General features: G+C 39.0%; 1 protein-coding gene across 1 annotated transcript in view; it reads right to left on the bottom strand.

The window, feature by feature from the left end:
* Positions 1-25070, bottom strand: part of LOC120070980 (protein adenylyltransferase SelO) — a 28378-nt gene extending 3308 nt beyond the window's left edge. The window contains exons 1-7 of the mRNA XM_039022950.1: positions 24629-25070; positions 23819-23928; positions 9086-9142; positions 8706-9005; positions 8052-8299; positions 5746-6052; positions 5382-5655 (exon numbers count right to left, since the gene is read on the bottom strand). Coding sequence (XP_038878878.1) covers positions 5382-5655; positions 5746-6052; positions 8052-8299; positions 8706-9005; positions 9086-9142; positions 23819-23928; positions 24629-25027 — 1695 coding nt within the window. The 5' untranslated portion in view covers positions 25028-25070. The remainder of the gene's footprint in view (positions 1-5381; positions 5656-5745; positions 6053-8051; positions 8300-8705; positions 9006-9085; positions 9143-23818; positions 23929-24628) is intronic.
* Positions 25071-25559: the final 489 nt, after the last annotated feature.

The raw sequence follows: 25559 nt of genomic DNA, 5'->3' as shown, positions 1-25559 counted from the left end.
AGAAATATATATAGTAGGCAATGGTCAAAGAAAATTAAATCCCAGATATTTATTTTAAGAAAAGAAAGAAACAAGGTTCAACGATGAATGGAAATAAAAGCCCTCTGAAACGTGGAAACCCCATCCAATCAGTGGTTGAATGACCAAATGTATAGATACACTAGAGGAAATATTGTAATAATCCAAAGGAAAGGCATTAGGAAAAAGGCTCTGGTTTTTCCCTTTCTTATAAGAAACAAAGCTTTCCTTAAGAAACCAAGGTTAGAAAAGAGGCTCTGTTGTTTGGTTGTAAAGTGGAAGCCCTGCCTTTTAACTACCTTGGTTTGCCTCCAGGTGACAATCCTAAGAAGGTGTCGTCTTGGGATCCGGTTGTTGATAAAATCAGGAACAAACATGCTAAGTGAAGAGGTTTTCCCCTCTCAAAAGGTGGCAATATGCTTTTGGTGAATTCATCTTCTCCCGAATCCCTTCTGTTATAATTCTATAATTAGGGTTTTCCATTCTTGTAAATATTTTGTAATATTTTCCTTTTTTATGCTTTGTACTCTTGTATATTCATACCTTTGGTGAATGAATAAAGCATTCTGATTCTTTCTCAAACCTAAGAGTTTTACATGGTATCAGAACTCTCTAAACAAACTTAGGGTTTTGTGAACCTTAGGGTTTGAGAATTTAGAACCCATTTGTGATACGTCTAGGGTTTTGTGGAGAGGTGAGTTTACACTTTTGTTCACAGTCGCCGTCTTCGGTTCGTTCGCTGTCGTTAGCCACCACCGCCGCCGCCGAAAAAAAAAAAAGTTGTTTTTTCGACACTGCCCAGTCCAACGAGGAGCCCAGCCGCCGATCTACAAAACCCCAAAGTCCGGTTGCCATCTGACCAGCGCGTGAAGCTCACGCGCCGTTGCTCTATCTTGCGTCTGTCCACACGCGGGCGCGTGTAGGCGCATGCACCGTCGTTTTTCATCCGTCTTTTGTGGGTTTCGTCAGTGTTGTTGGCTCTTGTTGGTGGTGTGTTTGTTTGGGATATATAGATATACTCACTGCTTGTATAGACATCTCTTCAGTAAATTAGGGTTTGTTTCTTTACTGTCCAGTGTCTATTTTTTTAGGTAATGGCTGATAAGAAACCAGTAATGTCTGAGATTGTTCCTATGGTGTCAAAAGTAACTGAACACAAGTTGAATGGATCCAACTACTATTCATGGAGATCAAATCCAGGAGGTGTTGTTTGTTATTATTGTCATAAACATGGCCATACGAAACATGAATGCAAAAAGATTGCTGAATAAGGGTCAGAGGATGCCATCACCCTCTGCACATGTCGCCTCTACTCCTGATAATCTTGACAAGTCAATTACGATTTCTGCAGAGGAGTTTGCTAAATTTTCAGCAGTATCAAGAGGCATAAGGACATCATCTTCTACTCCCATTACGACCATCGCAGAGACGGGTAACATTTCTAAATGCCTTCTTTCCTCCACATCAAAATGGGTCATTGACTCTGGCGCTACAGACCATATGACAGGTAACCCCAGTTTATTCTTTACCCTTTATACATCTACCTCTTCGCCTAATGTCACTATAGCTGATGAACCTCCACTCCCCCTTTTAGGATCAGGAACCGTCCATCTCACTGAATCAATTTCTTTGTTATCAATTTTAAATTTACCAAATTTCTCGTTTAATTTGATTTCGGTCAGTAAACTCACTCGTGATCTTCATTGTTGTGTCTCCTTTTTTCCTGGTTATTGCTTATTTCAAGATCTTACGACGAAACAGACTATTGGTAAAGGGCGGGAATTTGGAGGTCTTTACATCTTTGAACCATAAACACCTACGGCCATCACATGCTCTAGCGTGTCGTCTCCCTTTGAAGAGCATTGTCGTTTGGGTCATCCGTCTATCTCTGTGTTGAAGAGTCTTCGTCCACAACTTCAAAATTTGTCTTCTTTCGATTGTGAGTCATGTCAGTTTGCTAAATTTCATCGTTTGAGTTTGTATCCTCGAGTCAATAAACGAGCTAGTGCTCCTTTTGAATTAATCCATTGTGATGTTTGGGGTCCATGTCCTGTTGAGTCCAAAGGAGGGTTTAGGTATTTTGTTACATTTGTCGATGACTATTCTCGGGTTACGTGATTATATTTGATGAAAAGTCGTTCTGAGTTACTTTCTCATTTTCGTAACTTCCATGCTGAAATTCAAACTCAGTTTAATGGTATTCTTAAAATCCTACGGAGTGATAATGCTAAGGAATATTTCTCTCATACACTCGAGTTATTTAGATGCCCATGGCATTCATCAATCTTCTTGTGTTGATACTCCATCTCAAAATGGGGTTGCAGAACGAAAGAACCGTCATCTCCTTGAGACAGCCAAAACTTTGATGTTTCAGATGCATGTTCCAAAATCCTTTTGGGCTGATGCTGTTTCCACAGCTTGTTTCTTAATAAATCGTATGCCTTCTTCCATTCTTAAGGGTGAGATACCTTTTCGTACTTTATGCCCCAAGCAACATTTGTTTCCCATTCCACCCAAAATATTTGGTTGTACCTGCTTTGTTCGAGATGTTCGGCCTTAGCATACCAAGCTGGATCCAAAGTCCTTAAAATGTATTTTCCTTGGTTATTCATGTGTCCAAAAGGGGTATCGGTGTTATTGTCCTAGTCTAAATAAATATTTAGTCTCTCCTGATATCACGTTTTTGAACATACCCCATTTTTTTCATCACCGTCTTTCTCTTCGAATAAGAGTCGAGGGGAGCAAAAGGAATTAGAGAATCATTTCCTTGTCTACACAGTTATTTCTCCTTCCGATCCTCTTCCTGAGTCATCTCTACCAGTGGCTACCTCTACTCCTCCCATCATTAAGGTCTACTCGACGACAACCTCCTCCAGTTCCATGCCCGATACCAGAGTCTTCTTCGTCACTGGATCCAGAAACGGGTGATGATCTTCCTATTGCTCTTCGTAAAGGTAAACGTACTTGTGCTCATCCTATTTCCTCTTTTGTTTCATATAACCATTTTGTCGCCTTCCACATGTTCATTCATTGCATCCATAGAGTCTGTATCCATCCCGAAAACTGTTCATGAGGCTTTATCTCATCCTGGTTGGTGTGTCGCAATGGTGGAGGAGATGACTGCTTTAGATGATAATTGTACTTGGGATTTAGTTTCTCTCCCTGCAGGAAAGAAGGCTATCGGTTGCAAATGGGTGTTTGCAGTTAAAGTCAATCCTGATGGTTTTGTTGCTTGGTTAAAAGCGCGCTTTGTAGCGAAAGGCTACGCACAAACTTATGGCGTTGACTATGCTGATACTTTTTTTTCTGTAGCAAAAATGGCATCTGTGAGGTGGTTTATTTCATTAGCTTCAATCAATCATTGGCCTTTACATCAGCTTGATATTAAAAATGCATTTCTTCATGGTGATCTTCAAGAAGAGGTGTATATGGAGCAACCACCAGGGTTTGTTGCTCAGGGGGAGAATGGAACGGTGTGTCGCCTTCGTAAATCCTTGTATGGATTAAAGCAGAGCCCACGAGCTTGGTTTGGTAAATTTAGTCGGATGATTGAAAGCTTTGGAATGCGGAAGAGCAGGTCAAATCATTCCATCTTTTTTAAGAGATCTAAGGGTGGTGTCATCTTGTTAGTCGTATATGTAAATGATATTGTGATTACTGGTGATGATGTTTTAGGTATCCAGTCTCTAAAGACCTTTCTTCATAGTCAATTCCATACAAAAGATTTGGGCATGTTGAAATACTTCTTAGGAATTGAGGTAATAAGAAGCAAGAAAGGAATTGTATTATCACAGAGAAAATATGTACTTGACTTGTTGACTGAAACAGGAAAGCTAGGGGCTAAGCCATGTAGTACCCCAATGATGCCCAACCTACAGCTCACAAAAGATGGAGAATTGCTAAAAGATCCTGAAAGATATAGGAGGTTAGTGGGAAAACTTAATTACCTTACAGTGACTCAACCCGACATAGCCTATTCAGTAAGTATTGTGAGTCATTACATGTCATGCCCTACAGTTGATCATTGGGCTACATTGGAACAGATTCTTTGTTATTTGAAAGCTTCTCCCGGGCGTGGTTTATTATATAAGGATTATGGTCATACTAATATTGAATGTTTCTCAGACGCCGATTAGGCAGGATCTAAAGAAGACAAAAGATCAACCTCAGGGTATTGTGTTTTTATTGGTGGTAATTTGATTTCTTGGAAGAGTAAGAAGCAAAATGTGGTGTCATGTTCAAGTGCAGAATCAGAATATAGAGCAATGGCACAATCTGTGTGTGAATTGATTTGGATATATGAACTTCTTGTTGAGTTGGGATTTGAAATCACCACACCGACAAAATTGTGGTGTGATAATCATGCAGTACTTCATATTGCTTCTAATCCAATTTTTCATGAAAGTACTAAACATATTGAAGTTGATTACCATTTTGTACATGAGAAAATTCAACAAGGGTTGGTATCTACAAGATATGTGAAGACTGGAGAACAATTAGGAGATATCTTCACAAAAGCATTGGATGGAAGACGTATAGATTATCTATGTAGCAAGTTGGGCATGATTAACATATATGCTCCAACTTGAGGGGGAGTGTTATAATTCTATAATTAGGGTTTTCCATTCTTGTAAATATTTTGTGATATTTTCCTTTTTTATGCTTTGTACTCTTGTATATATTCATACCTTTAGTGAATGAATAAAACATTCTGATTCTTTCTCAAACCTAAGAGTTTTACACCTTCCAAATGTTGTTGGAAGGTCTCGGTGCCTTTTATTTGATGGTGCGCTGGGGATTGGAGATCTGAGAAGAAGAGATACAGCCTTACTCTCTAAATGGCTGTGGAGATATACTCAGATGTCAGAAGGATTCTGCCCTCTGGAAATCGGTTATTGGAAGCAAATTTAGGCAATCAAATGGTATTTGGTTTCCTATTGAGATCAAGGAAAGCTCCAAATTCACAATTTCTTTCAAAGAATTACCAGTTATAAGTTGGGAACAGGGGGATAAGATTCGTTTTTCAGAAGATAGTTGGGCCACAAACAGACCGTCTAGTCAGGAGTTTCCCTTAATTTACACTATTGTTAACGCTAAAAGCCTTTCGGTGAGAAATTGTTACTTTTTCAAAGGGGATGCGTGGAATCTGAATAGAATAGGGGTTCTTGATAGAGAGATGAAGAGCGGGATTGCCTTATTTCTACCTCAGAGGACAAAAGACCTTCTGAAGAGGATGACGATGATAAAATTTGTTGTGTTCTCTTTTGATCAATATATGTTGTCTTGTTTCTCATAAAAAAAATAATTAAAAAATTGTAATAATCTGACTCCAAAGAACCATTAGGTATTTCATATCACTATACCTCCTCAATGTAGGTCTTTACCCAGCTAACCCAAGCTTCCTTACGCTCCTTGCCAATATCTAACAGAACTGCCTTCAGAGGGACCAGCAGTTCCTCCTCTGGAGTGCTGGGATCAGCTTTGATATTGGAAAGTGACCTAAAAAAATTTGTATAATCAACCTTATCAACAGCCATGTTGTTGAGAAGCTTGCTGATTAACTGTTTGTTGTACTTTGGCAGACCAATTTTCTTGGTCATTATGGCTTGATAGTCATCCATAAATTTGTCTCCGTATCTGTAAGAAGAGAGGGGAAATGTCATAATATGAGTGCAACGGAAGACTAACAATTCTAGAAAAGAAAAAACTCCGATAAAGTAAAACCACCTTTCCATGGCATAGTTTGCTTCTTTGTCATTAATTAATTCAGCAGCTGAAAGAGTTGAGGCAAACTGGGCTATATTCCATAAACCTATATCTGGCTGATTTGCAAAACAGTATCTTCTGCCCGGAAGATCAGTTGTATTAGGCGTAAAACTAGGATCAAAAGCATCCAAAAATCCAAAGGGACCATAATCAATGGTTAGACCCAAGATGCTCATATTGTCAGTGTTGAGTACCCCATGTGTGAATCCAACTCCCTGCCAACTTGCTATTAAGGAAGCAGTTCGCTCAGCAACCTCTACAGTCCACGCTGATACCATCATCCATGTAAAGGCAATGAAAACAGAAGCAAATGTGTAACCTTTTTGGTTAAGAAACAGAAAGTTGAATACAACTAAAAGGAGATCTGCATCAACCATGCAATAAGAATTTTGTATGCAGTTGTACATTCTTTCACTTCTCTTAACAAAAGCTTGGTTTCTTACCAAAAAAATATAAATTAATAGAAATAAAAATAGATCCCATGCGATGGGCTACAAAAGTTAACATACAAGCCAAGAAGTAAGCTGTGAACCAGGATTCATCACATAGGTCATGCTATCCTTGGTTTCCTAACAAATTCCTAGTTGCTGCCAAATGCCGCAAAGGAATAAAAGTTAAATATGAATCTAGACCAATATCTTGAGAGAGAGAAGAACGATTGAAAGCATTGCTTAATGATAGGCACAAAACAGTATCCCAATAAGATTAGTAAGTCTAACCAAGGAAGGAAACAGAGCCATTTTTTGTCAAACTCAAAAACTGTTCATTTAACTTATGAAAGACCCACTCTCATTTTCCCATTCTAAATCCTTACGGGAGTTTGCACCATTGAACAAACTTGCAACTTTTCAATCATCAATAAAAATTTAAAAGTTTGTTTCTGATTAAAATTAAAGAACAAAAAAGGCATATGAAAGATACAGTGGATAAAACGAGCCTAAAGGCGCAAAGCACAAGCCCATGATGCATCAATTACGCTATCTTGCTTGTATCAAGTAGAGTAGTTAAAGTATTTGAAAGAGGCAAACAACACGTGTTTTGCTAAACTTGAGGCAGCTTCTTTAATGCAGTTCAAGAGCAAGATACATGCAGAACATCATAAATTCAGGAAGCACGAGGCAAGTTATTCATCTTCATAAATTTCAAATAAAAATACCATCCTAAGATTTGCACCCATGCCTCTGAAAAATTGAAGACTTGATTACATTTTGAGTAACATTTTGATCTTAAGACGACAAAAGCAATCTTTATAAAGGAAAAAGAATAGCTTGCTCTGTGCTCACTGCACGTCTCTGTGATGACAAAACCAATCTTTGATAAACAGTAACAACAGAGAAACAAAACAGTGGCAATAAGAATGTTCAAATTCAGACAATGAAGGATCATAAACTATATAGCCTTAGCACTGCCTCACATCATCTAAATAATAACCTAGCTTTGCTAAGGATGGAATGACCTGGCACCCTAGGAAGCATGGACATTTGACGAACCTGGATACATCCAGACATGCTCCGACCATGTGTCTGACATGCTAAGAAACATGTTTTAATTAAATATTCTTTTATAATTTCAGACGACCTGGACATGGCTCTGGAAAAAAAATAATCTAAAAATTAGAAAGCAAAAACAGGGATTCTCTTATCGACTCTAATCCTTATATATTGATCATTCCTAAAGTATTAGGAAGACATCTTCTTCCAACATTCGGATCCAACTAAATCTTTCTATATCGTTTAGGTTTTCAAATATCATTAATTGACTAAATTTTGTATGTTTTCAGTGAAGTACTTTTTATGTTAAATTTAATTTTTTTTAAAAAAAAAATATTAATATACCAATATACACATATACATCATTTACAATAGAATATATGTGTATAAATATTATACACATGTATTCTATTGGAAAAAAATGTGTCTCCCACATGTTTGTGTCCTATCTTTACAAAAATTGACATTTCATCGTATCCGTGTCATGTCGTGTTCATATCTTATGGCTATGCCCATGGTTCTTAGCTAACAACCACATTGGAAAAAAAGTATTGCCCCATCATCCCCTTACAGCCTACCGCAACTCAAGAAAAAGAAAATTGGAGAATTAGTTTACTTTTTTCTTCCACGTACCAATTAATTAAATTTCACGTGAAATAGCAATGCACGCCAGCCTACACACAGTTAAGTTCAAGTAGCCTTTTCACTACCTGTACTTCTTGTCACAAACTATTTTTTACTACGTCATATACATTTTTTTTTAACAGAAATGATTACCTGCATACTTGTTTGAAGTGAGATCAACGACTGAACTATCTGTATTGCCTGTGCTAAAAGATAAACTCTGACTGCTGCTCATATTCTCTAGGTGTGGAAAATGGTGACGGATCACGTAGTCTGCTAAAGCCCCAACAATTTTATAATCATCTTTCCCTCTGGAGGCATGAATTTGGTATGATCCAAAACGCAAAAAGGATTGAGCCACTCTGCATACAATTGCACCAGGCTCTTCTTTTGGATTCCCACTATAAATTGAAACAATCGGAACTTATTATTGCATTGTCATAACCAACATGAATTTATGTCTCTTCATATTTTATAGTTAATTTACATGTTCAAAACTACCATAAAAGTACCTACATATAAGTATTCAAGAAAGAAAGATTTCAATTTTTATATATATACACATACATATGTATGTATTAAAAAAATCCCTGACCTAAAATTAGTTAAAACAAGATATTTAGCTAAAGAAATTATTTGTGTTAAAAAGGGTTTTGCAGATAAAGAAAATAAACCATGTTATGAGATCAAGAATTCTTGAATTTATGAGAAAACCCTATTCAAATGCACAGGAAGATATAGGATCATTGTGTATAACAATAAATTTTCTATAACTTCCATCTTGAACATATTTTTTTGTTTACATACTCATAAAACATATCTCGGGTAACAAATGTTCCTGTGGTCAGAAGACAAAGTGCACGAGTTGTTGGTATTCCAAGACTGTGCATTGCTTCACTACAAAGGAACTCCCTGATGCTACTTCGTAGCACGGCCAAGCCATCAGCAAACCGACTGTATGGAGTCTTCCCAGCACCTTTTAGCTGCAACTCCCACCTTTCAGATCGTGAATTAATTATTTCCCCAAGTGTTATTGCTCGGCCATCACCCAACTGTCCAGCCCACATGCCAAACTGGTGGCCTCCATAACACTGAGCATAAGGCGACCTGTAATACACAATATCAGCAGCTAGGGTATGATGAAAATGACAATGCTCGTGCTGTCAACCAAAGTATTTCACACTTACGCTCCAACTAATGGAGTTGCGCCAGAGAACAAGAGGGGGAAATCTGGCCTTTCAAATCTGCAATAACAAAAGCAAACCCCTTCAGCTCTCTCTTTTCTTTTCTTTTTTTTTTCCTTTTTTTTTTTAATAGAAACAACTGCTTTTATTGAGAGAAAAATGAAAGAATACAGGAACATACAAAAAACCAAGCCCACAGAAATCCCTAGGTAAAAGATTTCCAACTAAGAGAAATATTGTCTAGGGAATAATTACAAAAGGTCTTCAAAACCGAAGCCCAAAGAGAAATATGAAACCGCATCAAAGACCAAACCTCACTATGGCCTCCCTCCACACCACGAAACACTCTATTGTTTCTCTATCTCCCAAAGATCCCAGTCAAAACCCTTCAGCTCTTGCAAAAAGAAAATAACTCTAAGGGAGTGGACATACATAGACATCTAATTGACTACAGTAGAATAAGATTGAAATACAAAGAGAAAATTATCATTAGAACACTCGTATGTTGACCAATCATACGAGTCTAAATTATCTTCTTTTAAAAAAAATGAAAATTTGACACACTTTTCCATTGATAAGTGGAAAGTTACAAGGTGAAGAAGTCCTGTAGGTGTGTCCACAAGAGAGCTTACAAAAATCCAATTGCTAGACATGTAGCCACTAAAATCGTATCTACAGGGCTCTCAAGGAGACATTAAAGTGTTGGAACTTGTCTGTATTTGGGAACTTGAAGCGTAAGAAAGAGGCAGTGTAGTCGATGAAGGGGTTAGATGATCCGGAGATGGAAGGGAGCCTGTTCTCATATATGAGGTTAGAGAGGGAGAAGGATGGTCTCAGAGTGGAGCTTGAGTCCTTGATTTGAACTGATGGTATTAGCTGACATCAAAAGGCTAAGGTGAAGTGGACCGAGGAAGGGTATGCCAATAACTCTTTCTTTCAAGCATGTGCACGAAGGAGTAGTAAAAATCTTATGGATTTTTTGGATGAGTAAAATGGTGAAGGACAGCGAGATTCAAAAGGTCCTTTCCTTCTTCTCTTTGAAACTCGAGGCCTTGTTTGGAGAAGTTGGATTGGAGCCCTGTCTCTATTAGCACGAAGGCGGTCCCGGAGGCCCCGTTCTCCTCAGAAGAGATCCAGAAGGTCGTTTTAGATTTTGATAGGAATAAATCGCCAAGGTGGGATGGTTTCCCTATGGCATTTTATCAAGATAATCAAGAGGATGTAAAGTGGAAGACCTATGGAAAGTCTTTAATGAGTTTTGCAAGAGAGGGATTATAGTCGTTGCTCTTTTTTTATAAGAAACAAGGAGGATTATAGTTGTTGCTACAAGTGAGACTTATGTTTGTCTGATTCCAAAAGAAAGAAAAAGCTATTGGTCGAAGACCTTAGGCCTAAGTGCTCCTTAGTACTATTTTGAATGCCCAAGGGTATCATGATTAAGCCATTGAGGATTATAACGTGAGAAAAAAAGAAAAGGGTGATTCTAGAGGTGGATTTTGAGAAAGTTTGTGATCACGTGGGTTGAGGCTTGCTAGATGAAGGTTTGCGCAAAAAAGGTTTTGGGTTTAAGTGTAGAGCTTGGAGTCAGAATTAACTTCAATTAACTAACTTCTCCACAATGGCTCAAGGGGGAAGATCTTTGTGACAAGAGGTCTTAAGCAAGGTGACCCTATTCTCCCTTTCTATTCAATCAAGTGCTGGACTTTCTCAAGAAGTCAGTGTATGATGGTGTAGAGGGGGGTGTGATGAAGGGTTTTCTGGTGGGTTCTAAAGGAGTTCAATTGTCTCCCTTCAATTCATTGATGACGTTCCTTTTTTCTTCTGAAAAGGAGAACTCCTTTAGGAACCTTAATGGCTTTTTGTCTTTTTGTGAAGCTATATTAAGTTTAAAAACTAATCGCCAGAAAAACACCATTTTTGGAGTGAATTGTGCCTGCTAAGTTAAGTTATTGGGCATCTTTGAGGTGTGAAGTTCACCCGCTTCCCGATGCTTGTCTTGGCCTTCCTTTGGGTGATAACCCAGATTTGTGTGTTTTTGAAACCGGGTGTGGAAAAAATTCAGAAAAGGCTATCATCATGAAAAAGGGCTTTCTTCCCTAAGAGGGGAAGATTGACTTTGATTTAGTCGTTGTTGAGTAGAATTCTGTTATACTTCCTTTCCCTTTTTAGGGTGCGCATCTCAGTTAGTAAGAACATTGAAAGGTTAATGAGGTTTTCTTGCGGAAAAGGGTTGATGAGGGGGAGGGGCCCACTTAGTTAATTGGGAGAGAGAGTGGAGGCTTAGACATCAGGAATCTACAGTTACGTAATGAGGCTTCTTGGTGAATGGTTATGGCGTTTCTACTTGGTACCTCATTCTTTGTAGCAGAAGATTATTGTAAGTATGGACCTCACCTTTTGAATGGGTCTCGGGTGGTAGGTTCAAAGATTCTTGTAAAAGCCCTTAATTTGCTATTGGCTCAGGTGTTCTTATGTTCTCTTAGTTTGTTAAATGCTCTATCAAGGACCCGTCGAATACTTATTTTTGGGAGGATTTATGGGTGAAGAGAAACCCATGTGTGCTTTGTACTTTTATCTTTATCATCTATAGAGGCTACATTCAGTAGCTTATGTTTTTCCTTCCTCCAATAGCTCTGCCTTTCTCTCTCTAAGTTTTCATCATCCCGTTATTAACTGTGGGTGAGGTGGTTAGTCACCTCTCCGTTATTTCTTTTCAGTTTATTCATCCTGGAGAAGGGGTTTTAGATCTTGGGTTCCAAAGCCCTCCAAAAGCTTTTCCAATAGCTCTTTCTTGCGGTTTCTTTGCACCCTATCTCCTCCTCAGGGAGCCTTGCATTCTCCTCTCTTTGGAAGGTTAAAATGCCTAAGAAAGTGTGAAACTCTTGCCTGGCAAGTTTTTCATGGGAGAGCGAATACACAAGAACAAGTCCAAAGGCTTTCCTCCATGGTGTTATGGCCTCAATGGTGTGTTCAGTGTTCTTTGTAGGAGACAATAAGAGAATTTGGACCAGTCACTTTGGAATAGCGATTTTATTAGCTCTCTGTGGATTCGGTTTTTTAAGACTTTTGGGGCTGCATCGACTCGTAATAGCCAGTGTTGTTCAATGTTCGAGGAGGTTCTCTTGAACCCTCTTTTTCGTGACAAAGGAAGAGCTTTTTGACCATTTTATTTTTTGTTATGTTAGAGGGATATTTGGCTTGAGAGGAACTCTATAATTTTTTGTGGTGTGGAAATGTCGGGAGAGGATTTGTGGGATTTGAATTTCATTAGGTTCAATTCCTATTCATGGGCATTTGTTAATAGAACATTTTGTAATTATTAGCTTGGTCTTATTCTTTTGGAACCCTTTTGTGATTGGGCATGAGGTATTTGCCTTTTTTTTTGGGCTTGTTTTTATATGTCCTTACACATCTTTCATCATTCACAATGAAAAACCTGGTTTCTTATCCCTAAAAAAAAAAAAAGTATCCATAGAACACCCTCGCCCCCCCCCCCCCCCAAAAAAAAAAAGCATTGAATTTATGAAACCTCTCTCTCCTACATTTCTTTTATTTCTTTTTCTTTTTTTTTTAAATAAAGAAACGTTTCATTGAAAAATGAAAACAAGGATAAGACCCCTGAGAAAAATTACATCAAGGATTGCCAATTGCTCACTAAAAAGGATAAGCTGAAATGACTAAAAGGGTGCTTATTTTGCACCAAGAAAAGCAGTAAATAAAACCGTATCCATAATACGATGGAAGGAGAAAGATAAGTCATTAAAAAGACGATTATTCCTTTCTCCCCACAACCACTAGAAAAAAGCATGCATAATAGCCAATCAAACCGTCTTCTTGGTACCACCGAATGGATGACCCACCAAAATAGAAGCTAGAGCATTAGAGATTGAATTAGGGCAAATAAAGTACCACCCAAAAGAAGAAGGAATAGTATCCCAAAAATTTGCAGCAAACAAACAATGTTAAAACAGATGAACTGAAGATTCAGCTTGTTGATGACACATGTGGCACCAAGATGGAGAGATACACATATAAGGAAGATGACGTTGCAAACGGTCAACAGTATTGATGGCACCCAAGCTAAGCTCCCAAAGAAAAATTTTGATCCACTTAGGGTAGCAGTCTTTCCAAATCATCCAGTAAAAGATCCGAGGAGGCCAAAGTCCCAGTATCCATCAAGTCAACCATAAGGGATTTAACAAAATAGACCTGAGAAGGATCTAGAGGCCAAATCCAGGAATCAGGGGAAGAGCATAACCTGACAAACGACAAAGTGGTCCATTTCGCAATTTCCATCTCAATAAGATTACGGCGAAGATTGAGATCCCAAGCATGAGAAGATGAGTTCCACAACTAAACCAAGAGTCATGCCAAAAAGAAGTAGAAGAATCTTCACCAAGCCCACGACAAATACAAGAAGCCACCAGACCAATATTTTGGCAAATAAACCTCCAAGGTGCCTTAAAAGAGGCACGAGAGATAGGAATAGGCCATATACAATTGATAGAATAGTATGGCCATAATAAAAGACCTCCATAATGCATCATGCTCAAAAAGAAATCGTCAAGTCCATTTTGCAAGGACAGAATTTCTATGCTTAAAGTTGCCAATACCAAGGCCTCCCAACAATTGAGGGTGCTGAGATATTTCCCAATTCACATTATGCATGCCAACATCATCATGAGGACCCTCCCAAAAGAAGTCTCGAACCAGCTTATCAAGGCAACTAATAACAGAGGAGGGAGCCCTGAACAAAGATAAGTAATATGTAGAGAGATTAGAAAGGATAGCCTGTATGAGAGTGTGTCTGCCACCCTTCGAAATATAAGCATATTTCCAATTATGAAGCTTGTGTTGAATTCTCTCCATCACCGGTTGCCAGAAAGTCACAAAACTCGGATTACCACCCAAAGGGAGGCCAAGGTAAGTAGAAGGCCGGTAACCCCGCTTGCAACCAAAAGAGTTAATCAACCAATCAAATTCAGAATAAGGAACATGAATACCAAGAAGCTCACCTTAGCCAAATTAATTTTCAGACCAGATGCACATTCAAAAATACGGACAACATCAAACAAGTTCTGTAAAGCATGTTGCTCGATAGTGGAGAATAACAATGTATCATCAGCAAATTGTAAATGATTCAGAGAAAAAGACGAATGATGTATCATCAGCAAATTGTAAATGATTCAGAGAAAAGACGAATGACTAATAGGGTGGGCAATAGTGAGACCCATCGAGGAGCTATGAGCAAGGAGATGGCTCAGGCAGTTAGCAACAAGAATAAATAAGCAAGGGGAGAGAGGATCACCGTGTCTGATGCCACGGGTACGTATAAGCTTTCCCTAAGGACGGCCATTAATAATAATGGAATAATTGGCACTAATGATGCAACCTCTGATCCAAGTACGCCAAAGAGTATCAAAACCTTTAATCATAAGGATGTAGTCAAGAAATTCCCAATCAACTGTGTCAAAAGCCTTCTCCATATCGAGTTTTAGAATCACCCTAGGCTTTTGGTGAAAAAAACAATCATCAATAAACTCATTGACCATCAGACTAACTTATATTTTTAACACTTAAAAATAATGACTCTCCCCATCTCTCCTCTTATCCTCCCTACTCCCCCTCCTCCCTCACCCCCCCCCACCCCCCCCCCCCCCCCCCCCACCCTTTCGACCACCTCACTGGACCTCACCAATGCCCTCCCTAAACTTCCCTCCTTCTGACCGCCTCCCTCACCCCTCTCCCTCCAACCTTCCTCCGGCTTCCATCATCCCTCCCTCACTCTATTTCTGCCCTACTTCCAGCCATGACTTCGCTCTCTTGCCGTATCCTTGACCACGCCTTTCATTTGGAGCGAGAAGGATCGAACTTCCTTTTAAAAGACATAAAAAAAGGACAGTCCATTCTTCTCTCTCTAACCTCAACTACTTGGCTTCTTGAGAGCTTTCGCAGACTATTGTATGGTTCCACCTTTGAGTTTTTCCTTCTAAAGGAAAGAGTTGATCAAAGTTTCATGAGGCTTGCCAAATTTCGTGCAAAGGAGAGTTGGTTTGTTGAATATGTTGTTTGGCCAATCACAGGAGGAAGAAGGAATATCCACATCCCGTTTGGCAACGAAAAAGCAGGCTGGCAAGACTTCAAGGAGATGATCGATAGCTGCATCCAACACTTCAAAAAATCCCCTGCTCTCCAGGTTAGTTCTTCTTCATCTCTTCCCTCTTCTAAGCTTAGTCCAGCCGGTCGTACCAGCCCTACTCCACCTCCCTGTGAGAACTCTGCCCTCCCATCCTCCCCTACTCCACATGTGAAGAAACAAAGCATCCCTGCTATCTGGTTAAAGAAGAATGATGATGTCTTGTCTGAGAATTTTAGTAACCTCTGGATTATCTCAAGACTAATGGCATCAAATGGGTGGAAGGAGATTGCGGTAGAACTAAGCAAGTTTCTAGGCACCAATGTCATCATCAATCCTCTGTTTGCAGACAAAGCCCTCGTCAAACTAAGCCAAGGAAATCTCAACAAAAAAGTGTCAATTAAGGGTAAATGGACTAAGTTCGGCCCTTTTCACCTTCATCTGGAAAAATGGAATTCAAACAGTCATGGAAGGCCCTCAGTAATGCAAGGTTATGGGGGTTGGATCACAATCAAAAACCTTCCCTTAGATTATTGGTGTAGGAAAACTTTTGAAGCAATTGGGGCTTATTTTGGTGGATTAATTGCTATTGCTTCAGAAACTCTTAATCTCACCAACTGTTTAGAAGCAAAAATTCAAGTCGAGGAATTTATGTGGATTTATGCCAGCCACCATTGAAGTTAAGGATGATATTGGTGGAAGTTTTTACTTACACTTTGGTGATATTACTTGCTGTCATCAACCTTCAAAACTACCCACTAAAGTCTTGCTTAAAGACTTCTCCAATCCAATAGACCTAGTTCGGGTACATGATGCTCTAAAGGATGAAGATGCCTCATCCCAAGTTGATGTAATCGATTTATCCAATTGATCTTTCCTATTGTCAAATAAATCTAAGCCTAAGTTCTCACGATGCCTAAGAGCAAAAGCAGAAAAGTTGAATGCAATCCAAAAGCCACAAAATTCATTCTTCAATCTGGGAGTAATAAGGGAAGTTGAAAAGTCACAAACCTCAATCATCAATATGGGAGAAATAAGGGAAGTCGAAAAGCCATCTTGCTTTTTTAATGAGGTTGCCGAAGTAAATCACTTAAATATGGAAGCTGAAAAGTCCCCACAGCCGCAGTCTTCTGAAAAAGTTTTTCTTAACTCAAAGGAAGCCAAGAAGCCCTTGCAGCCGCAGTCATTTGAAAGTCCATCTGGCATATCAAAGGAAACTGAAAAGTCCCCTGCTTTATTTGCTGTTTCAGATAAGGCTCCTCGTGTTCCACGAATAGATATTAATTCATCTGCTGCCATTAAAATGAAAGAGAAAGAAGTTGAAAAGCCACCAATGCGAAAAAGAAAAAAGAAAGCAAAATTTTGTGTCCCCTACAATGTAGTGCTTCACTCAGTCTCCTCCTCGATCAAACATGTCATAGCCAAGCCCGAAACCAAAGCTCCTCATCAGTTTTCCTCTTCCCCTGCTCTCTATCTCAATTCCTCTCCCCTGCCCTCCTTGTTTTTCCAGACCAATCGGCCTCCCTGCCTTCTCTACCCTCAAACAGCCGGTCCCTTCCTTACCCTGCTCTCCCCTGTCCTAACAAGGCATCTTCCTCCTCTGTCTTTGCTTTCCCCAAGCCTCCCCTTCCTCCCCTAAACATTAAACCTGCCCTTAAAACTAGCAAAACAAACCAGAAAAGGCTAACCAGAGAGCCCGCCACCCCTCCTGCCTCTTCAAAACCTTTCCCAAACACTTTATCAGAAGAAAGCACCTGAGGGAACATCCCAAAAGCCTCGGACTCACCCTCAGCTCAGCCTCCTCCCAGCTCCAAGAAGCCAAAATCCCCTCTTTTCCAAAGCAGCCTTTTAATTCCAGGTCAGATTTTCCATCTTCTCTTCCCCCCTACAACCCGATTGGACCATCACCAAAAGAAACCCCTTTTTTCACCCCTAAACTTCACTCAATCAGTGAGAGAGATTGCCCTCCTGATTCCCCCTTTAGTATCAGTTCAGAGGAAAACAAGTGGCTTAGCAATTCAAAAGATCAAAATGAGTCAAATCTGGAAGAAACCATGTTTGCTGACCTAAATACCCTGTTTCAAACAGGGGAGGATCCTACTACCGAGAATAAAATCCCCAAACCTGCCCTTCCAGCCCTTCCTTCAACCCCTTCTGACCTCCCACCACACCTTCTGAGCTTAGTCACTGAATGCAGCTTATTATTGGACTAACCTTTGGTTGGCATTGATAATTGTTCTCGAAAAGATGAAGATTGTATCATGGAACACCAGATGTCTCAAAGACATTAATAAAAGATTGGCCTTTAAACGATTCTTAAAGAAAATTAACCCTTCAATTGTGTTAATTCAAGAATCCAAGAAGGAAAATTTTGATGCAAGTTTCATTAAATCTTTATGGAGTTCTAAAGATGTTGATTGGGAATTCGTTGGATCTTTTGGTGCTTCGGGTGGGTTGTTAACAATATGGGACACAAGCCTAATTTCAGTAATAGAAACCCTCAAAGGCGGTTACTCTCTCTCAATTAAATGCAACACTAATTGTAAAAAGCTTGTTGGGTTACTAATGTATATGGGCCAACCGATTACAAAGAAAGAAAATTCGTGTGGGAAGAACTTCTGTCCTTGGTAGCTTATTGTGAAGGCGCTTGGTGTATGGGTGGCGATTTTAATATCACAAGATGGGCACACAAAAGATTTCCCTTGGGTAGAAGCACTAGAGGCATGAGAAAGTTTAATGAGTTCATTGAGCAAGCAAAACTCATAGAAATCCAGTTGAGTAATGGGAAGTTTACATGGTCAAGGGAAGGCATCACTGTTTCAAGATCCTTACTAGACCGCTTCTTCATATCAAAAGGTTAGGATGAGTTATTTGAAAATTCTAGAACCAATAGACAAGTCCGGATTTTTTTAGACCACTACCCAATTTTATTAGAAACCGAATCATTTAGTTGGGGTCCTTCGCCGTTCAGGTTTTGCAATAGTTGGCTACTCAACAAAGATTGCATCCAAATTATAGAGAAAGCATGGTTTGACAGCAAAGCACATGGTTGGGCTGGTTTTGTATTAAATCAGAAACTGAAAGATGTGAAAACAGCAGTAAAACAGTGGCATCTCAGCAATAAGGAAGAGTTAAAACAGAAAGAGGAGAGGTTGCTAGCAGAAATAGAAAAATGGGGTACACTTGCTGAGAATTCCCCACTGTCCAGCACTAATTATGCAACTTGGTCTTCTTAAAAATCAGAACTAATGGCCTTATATAGGTTAGAAGAAATTAATCTATTGCTGAAGAGTAAATTAAACTGGCTTAAGCAAGGAGATGAGAACACAAGCTTTTTCCACAGATTCTTAGCAGCAAAAAAGAGGAGAAATTTTATAAATGAGTTAGTTGATGAACAAGGGATCCCAACAAAGTCGAGTGCAGAAATTGAAAACCTAATACTCAACTTTTACAGCAACCTTTACCTAAAATCTCCGGGGCAGAGGCACCTCCCTTTAAATCTAGATTGGCCTTGTGTGAACTTGAATCAGAATCTTCTCCTGCAAAATAATTTTTCAGCCACAGAAATCCTCTCAGCTATAAAAACCCTTGGCAAAAGCAAAGCCCCAGGCCCCGATGGCTTCACCACTGAATTTTTGCTAAAGTTTTGGCCTATTCTCAAGACAAGCTTCCAAGATACCTTTAATGACTTCTACAAGAATGGCAAGATCAATGTGTGTATAAGAGAGAATTTCATTTGCTTAATTCAAAAGAAGAAAGTAGCCATCAAGGTAAGTGATTATAGACCCATTAGTTTAACCTCATTAATCTACAAAGTCATTGCTAAGGTGTTAGCCGAGAGACTAAAAGGGGTTATATCCGACATCATTGCTCCATCCCAATGTGCTTTCATAGAAGGAAGACAAATTTTGGATCCCATACTTATAGCCAATGAAGCAGTGGAAGAGTATAGAGCAAAAAAGAAGGGTTGGATACTTAAACTTGATATGGAGAAAGCTTTTGGCCGAGTTGATTGGGATTTTCTAGAAAAAGTGCTTTAGGCCAAGAACTTCAATCAGAAATGGATAGAATGGATCTTGGGATGTGTCAAAAACCCACTTTACTCAGTCTTCATTAACGGGAGACCAAGGGGAAGAGTGGCCGTTTCAAGAGGGCTTAGACAAGGTGATCCTCTCTCCCTTTTTCTTATCTTCTAGTCAGCGAAGTTTTGAGTGCATTAATCTCCAAACTCAACCAATCCGGCATCATTGAAGGGTTTTTAGTAGGCAAAGAGCAAGTCCAAGTCTCTATACTCCCATTTGCGGATGATACCTTATTGTTTTGCAAACATAACAGCACTATGTTGTCAAAACTTAAGCATACAGTGGAGCTATTTGAATGGTGTTCTGGGCAGAAGGTAAATTGGGATAAATCAGCACTCTACGGCATTAATGTGGATGATAGTGAGCTCTATACTACAGCAGGTTCTTTAAATGTTTCGGCTGACCATCTCCCCTTCCATTATCTAGGGTTGCTTCTAGGGGATTACCCAAAAAGAGCCTCCTTTTGGCAGCGGTCCTAGATAAAGTACAAGGTAAACTCGACAAATGGAGAAGATTCAATCTATCTAGGAGTGGAAGAGCCACTCTTTGTACCTCAGTCCTTTCAAACCTCCCAACCCACTATTTGGCTATCTTCCTTATGCTCGAAAGGGTAACAACTAAAATGGAAAGATTAATACGAAGTTTCTTTTGGGAAGGTAATAAGGGCAGCAAGCAGAATCACTTGGTCAAATGGGAATTGGTTCAAAAACCTTTAGTAGATGGTGGTCTAGGCCTCAGGGGGCTCAAAGCTATGAACATTGCACTCTTTGCTAAATGGGGGTGGAGATTTTTCAATGAGGGACTCTCTTTGGGCAAGGTTGTTAGAAGCATTCATGGTATGGATGCTTTTGATTGGCATACGACAGGGAAAGGAGGTAGAAGCCTAAAAAGTCCATGGGTCATCATCTCAAAGACATGGTTGAAGGTAAAATCCTTGGCCACTTTCAAACTTGGTAATGGCAGTCGTATTGCTTTCTGGTTAGACACTTGGGAAGGAAATTCCCCCTTCAGCATCCTTTTTCCTAGCTTATTCAGAATCACCATGCTCCCCAATGGTTCAGTTGCCGATCATTGGGACAATAACATAGCTTCGTGGTCCATTACTTTCCGAAGATCGCTTAAAGATGAAGAAGTGTTGGCCTTCCAAGACTTGTTGAGAAAAATTGTAAGTAGAAGCCCTTCTCTCTCTTTTCATAAAAGAGTGGTCCATCTCAACCAATGGCCAATACACCGTTAAATCCCTCAAAAGCCACCTAACACCATTCTCCCCTTTGGAAAAGCCCATCTTCTCGGCTATTTGGAAAACAAAAAGCCCAAGAAGAGTCAACATCCTCATTTGGATTATGCTTTTCGATCAGCTAAATGTAAAGCCTTCAAAAAAGCAACCGCATCTCCCTTTCCCCACAGTTTGCCACTCTGCCTACATTCATAGTGAGGACTGCCTTCACCTTTTCTTTACATGCCCTTATCAATGTCTGGAATAACTGCTGTGTTTTTCAATCTTCCGAGATCTTGTGCAATGATTTCAAAAGTAACGTGTTTCAGCTCTCTGCCTGCCCCTCTCTCCAGCAAATCCATCGCATTTGTTCTATGTGTGAGATGCTTGGTAAAACCTTTTGGCAAACCCTTTGTTTTGAATAGAAATCAAAGAATTTTCCATAACAAAGCCACTAGTTGCCAAGACCGCCTTGAAACCGCCCGTCGTCAAGCCTCCTCCTGGTGCCTCCTTTCCGACCCTTTCCGTGCCTACAGCCTTTCAGACTTTAACCTCAATTGGGAGGCCTTTATCTCAACCCCTCCTATCGAACAGCACTAAACTTCTCCAGATTTCCAGAATTCAACAACACTTATTGAACTTTTTTTATATATTTCCATTATTTTCAGGCCACATTTTTGGCTTTATCCTTAGTTTTTCACTTTTGTTGTCTCTTTAGGCTTTGTTCTCTTTTTGTAATCTTGTTCTCTTATCTCCCAGTTATGGGTTAGAATTGGAGATGATGAGGGTGCTAAGGGAGTGTCAACCTAGTTGAGACGTCCGGGTGCATCTCCTAATCCTTTTACAAGCACTTGTATTCTCGCTTTGCTCTTTGTACAACTCTCTTGTACTTAGAGCTTTCGTTCCTCTCTATTTATTAATACAATGAATCGTTTCCTTTTCAAAAATAAACTCATTGACCATCAAAGAAGCATCAAGAATTTGCTTGTTTGCCACAAAAGTGAGTTGGTTGGCAGCAACAGTAAAAGGGAGAATCAACTTGAGGTGATTCGAGAGAACACGGGCCACAATCTTATAAGCACAAGGAATGAGACTAATAGGCTGATAATCAGAAACAGATTTAGAATCCACCTTCTTAGGAATCAAGCACAGGTAAGTCATTCAGCTTAACATTAATAACCCCAGAGGAATAAAAATCTTGTATCAAAAGAATCAAGTCGGATTTGATGGTGGACCAGAAAAAATTTTAAAATTCAGCAGTGAAACCATTAGGACCAAAGGATTTGCTTGTGCCAAGAGAGGAGATGGCCATATAAACCTCCTCTTCAGTAAAAGGACGCTCCAAGTCTGTGGCTTGAGAGGACCATTGGAAGTTCAACGGATAAGTATTCAACCGATATTTTCTCTCCAAAAGTTAATGAGCATTCATACAATCCTCTCTCTTGTAATAATGGGATTTGATGGTGGACCAGAAAAATTTTTAAAATTCAGCAGTGAAACCATTAGGACCAAAGGATTTGCTTGTGCCAAGAGAGGAGACAGCCATATAAACCTCCTCTTCAGTAAAAGGACGCTCCAAGTCTGTCGCTTGAGAGGACCATTGGAAGTTCAACGGATAAGTATTCAACCGATATTTTCTCTCCAAAAGTTAATGAGCATTCATACAATCCTCTCTCTTGTAATAATGGGATTTGATGGTGGACCAGAAAAATTTTTAAAATTCAGCAGTGAAACCATTAGGACCAGAGGATTTGCTTGTGCCAAGAGAGGAGACAGCCATATAAACCTCCTCTTCAGTAAAAGGATGCTCCAAGTCTGTGGCTTGAGAGGACCATTGGAAGTTCAACGGATAAGTATTCAACCGATATTTTCTCTCCAAAAGTTAGTGAGCATTCATACAATCCTCTTTCTTGTAATAATTGGGTTTCTTTGGAAGATCAACTCTCAAGGTTAGATGCTTGTCTCTCTCCTACATTTCGTAATTTGGAAGGTCCATTGGAAGTTCAATGGATAAGTATTCAACCGATATTCTCTCTCCAAAAGTTATTGAGCTCATACGATCCTCTCTCTTGTAATAATGGGGTTTCTTTGGAAGATCAACCGTCAAGGTTAGATGCTTGTCTCTCTCCTCCACACTTAATTAATTCCCAATCAGTTCTTAATGGTAGATTTAATAAGAAGGCTGTCATAAATGAATCCAACCAGAAATTTGAATCCAAAAAGTCATCATTTCAGACTCTTCCTTTACGTTACTCTCGGAAAATGGCCATAATTAAGTCAATGGTTAATCATGATACTAGTCCAAATTTCTTAGAAGAAAATTGTGTTAGTATATGATTCCCTCAGTCAATATGTCATAAAAAAGGACCATCCTTCTTCATCGGTTCATCAATCTTCCATCTCCATCCCAGGGTCAAAGGTCACTTTTCTTAAAGGAACTTTTGAACAGTTATTGAGGAAACTTATAATGAAGAGCACTATGGCGAAGCTTGCATTTCATATTTCAACAACAAGAGACTAATCATCTTTCAGGAGAAATGAAGCGACCTGTTTTTGTTTCTCATTTCATCAACCAATTTGGTGTCAAAAGGATTTGGTTAGGCTTTTGTGGAAGCTTTTGGATTTCAGGAGGTCTTCTTATTATGAGGGATGAATGGAAGTCTGGCATATTAAAGTTGATGTTCTTTCAAGTCAGGAGAATGAGCAAGTCATGTTGTAAAGGTGGTTCCGTGGAATCTATAGAAATAAAGAAACATGAGGATTTGTAAAGGTCCTTCTAAGGAATGGATGAGGATCCTGGTTTCTAATCATACAAAATATAATTGTTCTCAGTCAACTTCTTTAGAATTTGTAAGGTTCTTCCAGTTCATGAGCGATTTGTATTCAGTCAACTTCTTTAGATAAGGAGTTTGAACTCTACCCCTTTTGATAGGTGTTCAAAATTAAGAAGGTTTTATGCATTCTTCCAAATTGCATGAGCGATTTGTATTTTGGGACTTTGTAAAGTTTTTGTGAGAAATGGGTATACCAATTTTGCATCAACAGAAAGAAGACCTTCAAAAGTTCTGTGTCAATATATATAAATATATCCATACTTCATTCAAAAGTAAACAATAAGGATAAAAAGAAAAAATTCTTTACAATTACACTATTATCTCAAGTGCCTAGTAGAGGGTGTAGTGCATAAGATGATGATATTTAAGATGCTACTCAAATTAAATGTCCATGATTCATAACTTATATTACATAATGCAAATACTTCATCTCAATTATCAAAAAGCAAAAGAAATAAGAAAACTCACTCTTGAGGGTCCAAATCTAGTAAATCGGCAACCGATTCTGACCAAGCAACAAGCTGAGGACTTTCTACTTCAACTGAAGGTAATACATTTGAATAACATGCATGTAATACCTAAGATTCATAGCATAGATAAACTAATCAGTCATAATAGTAGAATAACCCATTAAACCAAATCCAGTCATCCAAGCTGATGTTACATAACCCACGGGAAACAGAAGAGCTACTTGGAGATGAAAATGAAGGGGTAGCACAACCCTTTTTTCAAAATTAGGAAAATCAGCATGGAAGTTAAACGCAACCAATTAACTACATCGAGAATGGATCCCATGCTTACAATAAAATATTAATTAAAACGTATCATGAAAAATTAATTAATTAGATCTACAGAACCGTTAAGTGTTCTCTTATCAAACAAAAAAAATGCAAGAAAAACAACTCATAACAAACAAAACTAAGCTCTATAAAACTAATCTTGGAGACTAAGTAAAAGGTAGAGCTTTCTCTTATGAATGAAAATGAAAACACGGGAATACAAACAATGAATTTATCTTCTTTTTATCATCTTATACACCCAATAGAGGGTACATCAAATTCTTTCTTCTTATCACCGAGAAGTAACTGAAACTTGCAGTAAGGTAAAACCATTAAACTATAGCATATAAAAGAGCTCCTACTCGAGCTTTCAATTGATTACACACATTACTCCCCATGGTCCACATTTCCTGGAAATACAAGTAACATCCATAATTCCAATTTCCAAACAATTGTTCACATTAACAAAAAATTAGAGCTTAAAACAAAGGAATAGTACCTCTCGTGGAATGATATCGTTACGGGGATCACCAGGCAGCTCTCTGACAAATGAATTGTCCCAGTTCAGATCTTCGAGTTTCTTTTTGGCCTCGTGCTTGACGCTACTACCTCCATCGCCAGGATTGTCACTGTTCAAGCTTTGATTCTTTAAACCCTCCGCCACGGAGTCAACCGAAGCCGAAACCTCCGGTGAAGCAGAGTCCATGGAAACTCTCCGGCGGCCGTGGCGAGAGTGGCCGGCGAGTGGTGAAGGTGGAGAGAGGAAAGAGGCGGGAGGGCGTCGGCGAATGAGGAGCGTTGAACGGCGGCGAACTAAGCCGAGGCGGTGGCCGTGGCAGAGGAGAGAAATGTGGGGAAGCACGGAGAGCTTGGGGAAGAGATGTGAAACCAATGACATTCTGTTTTTTTAACTTCTTTTTTCTTTTTTCCTTTTCTTTTATTTTCTTTTTTCTTTTTAAGTTTTTCTTGACTTTGAACTTTGAAGGCTTCCTTATTATTACAAAAACAATAAAATTATTTTCTTTACAAAGAAACAAATTATATGTTGGAAAATTTTTATCGTGCTAATAATTTAGTCTATAGATACGTATGTAAAAATCTTGCTTGTATAACTATTTTTTTATACAAGCACAGAATTTCAACATTCAATTTTAAAATGATTATTTTACGTATCAAAGTTGAAGTATACTCATTTTGACTAACTATAATTTTTTGAACATGTGTGTCGAATGAGAAATTTTGGACCAATCACAAGTTGCCACGTCATTTACTAAATTAATGACAAAATTCCAAATCATTAAATTTGGGCTTAATTAGAAGTTGACATATGTCCCGAATAGAAGTTGAAGACAAATTTTGATGACGCCATGTGGTTTTATCATAACCGTTGAATCAGATAAGATTAATTTGGCTTAAAGGCCAAGCCCATG

Source organism: Benincasa hispida, chromosome 2, assembly GCF_009727055.1.
Source record: "Benincasa hispida cultivar B227 chromosome 2, ASM972705v1, whole genome shotgun sequence".
NCBI classification, from domain to species: Eukaryota; Viridiplantae; Streptophyta; class Magnoliopsida; order Cucurbitales; family Cucurbitaceae; genus Benincasa; species Benincasa hispida.
The sequence above is the reverse complement of the archived record's forward strand: the minus strand, read 5'-3'. Positions and strand labels throughout refer to the sequence as shown.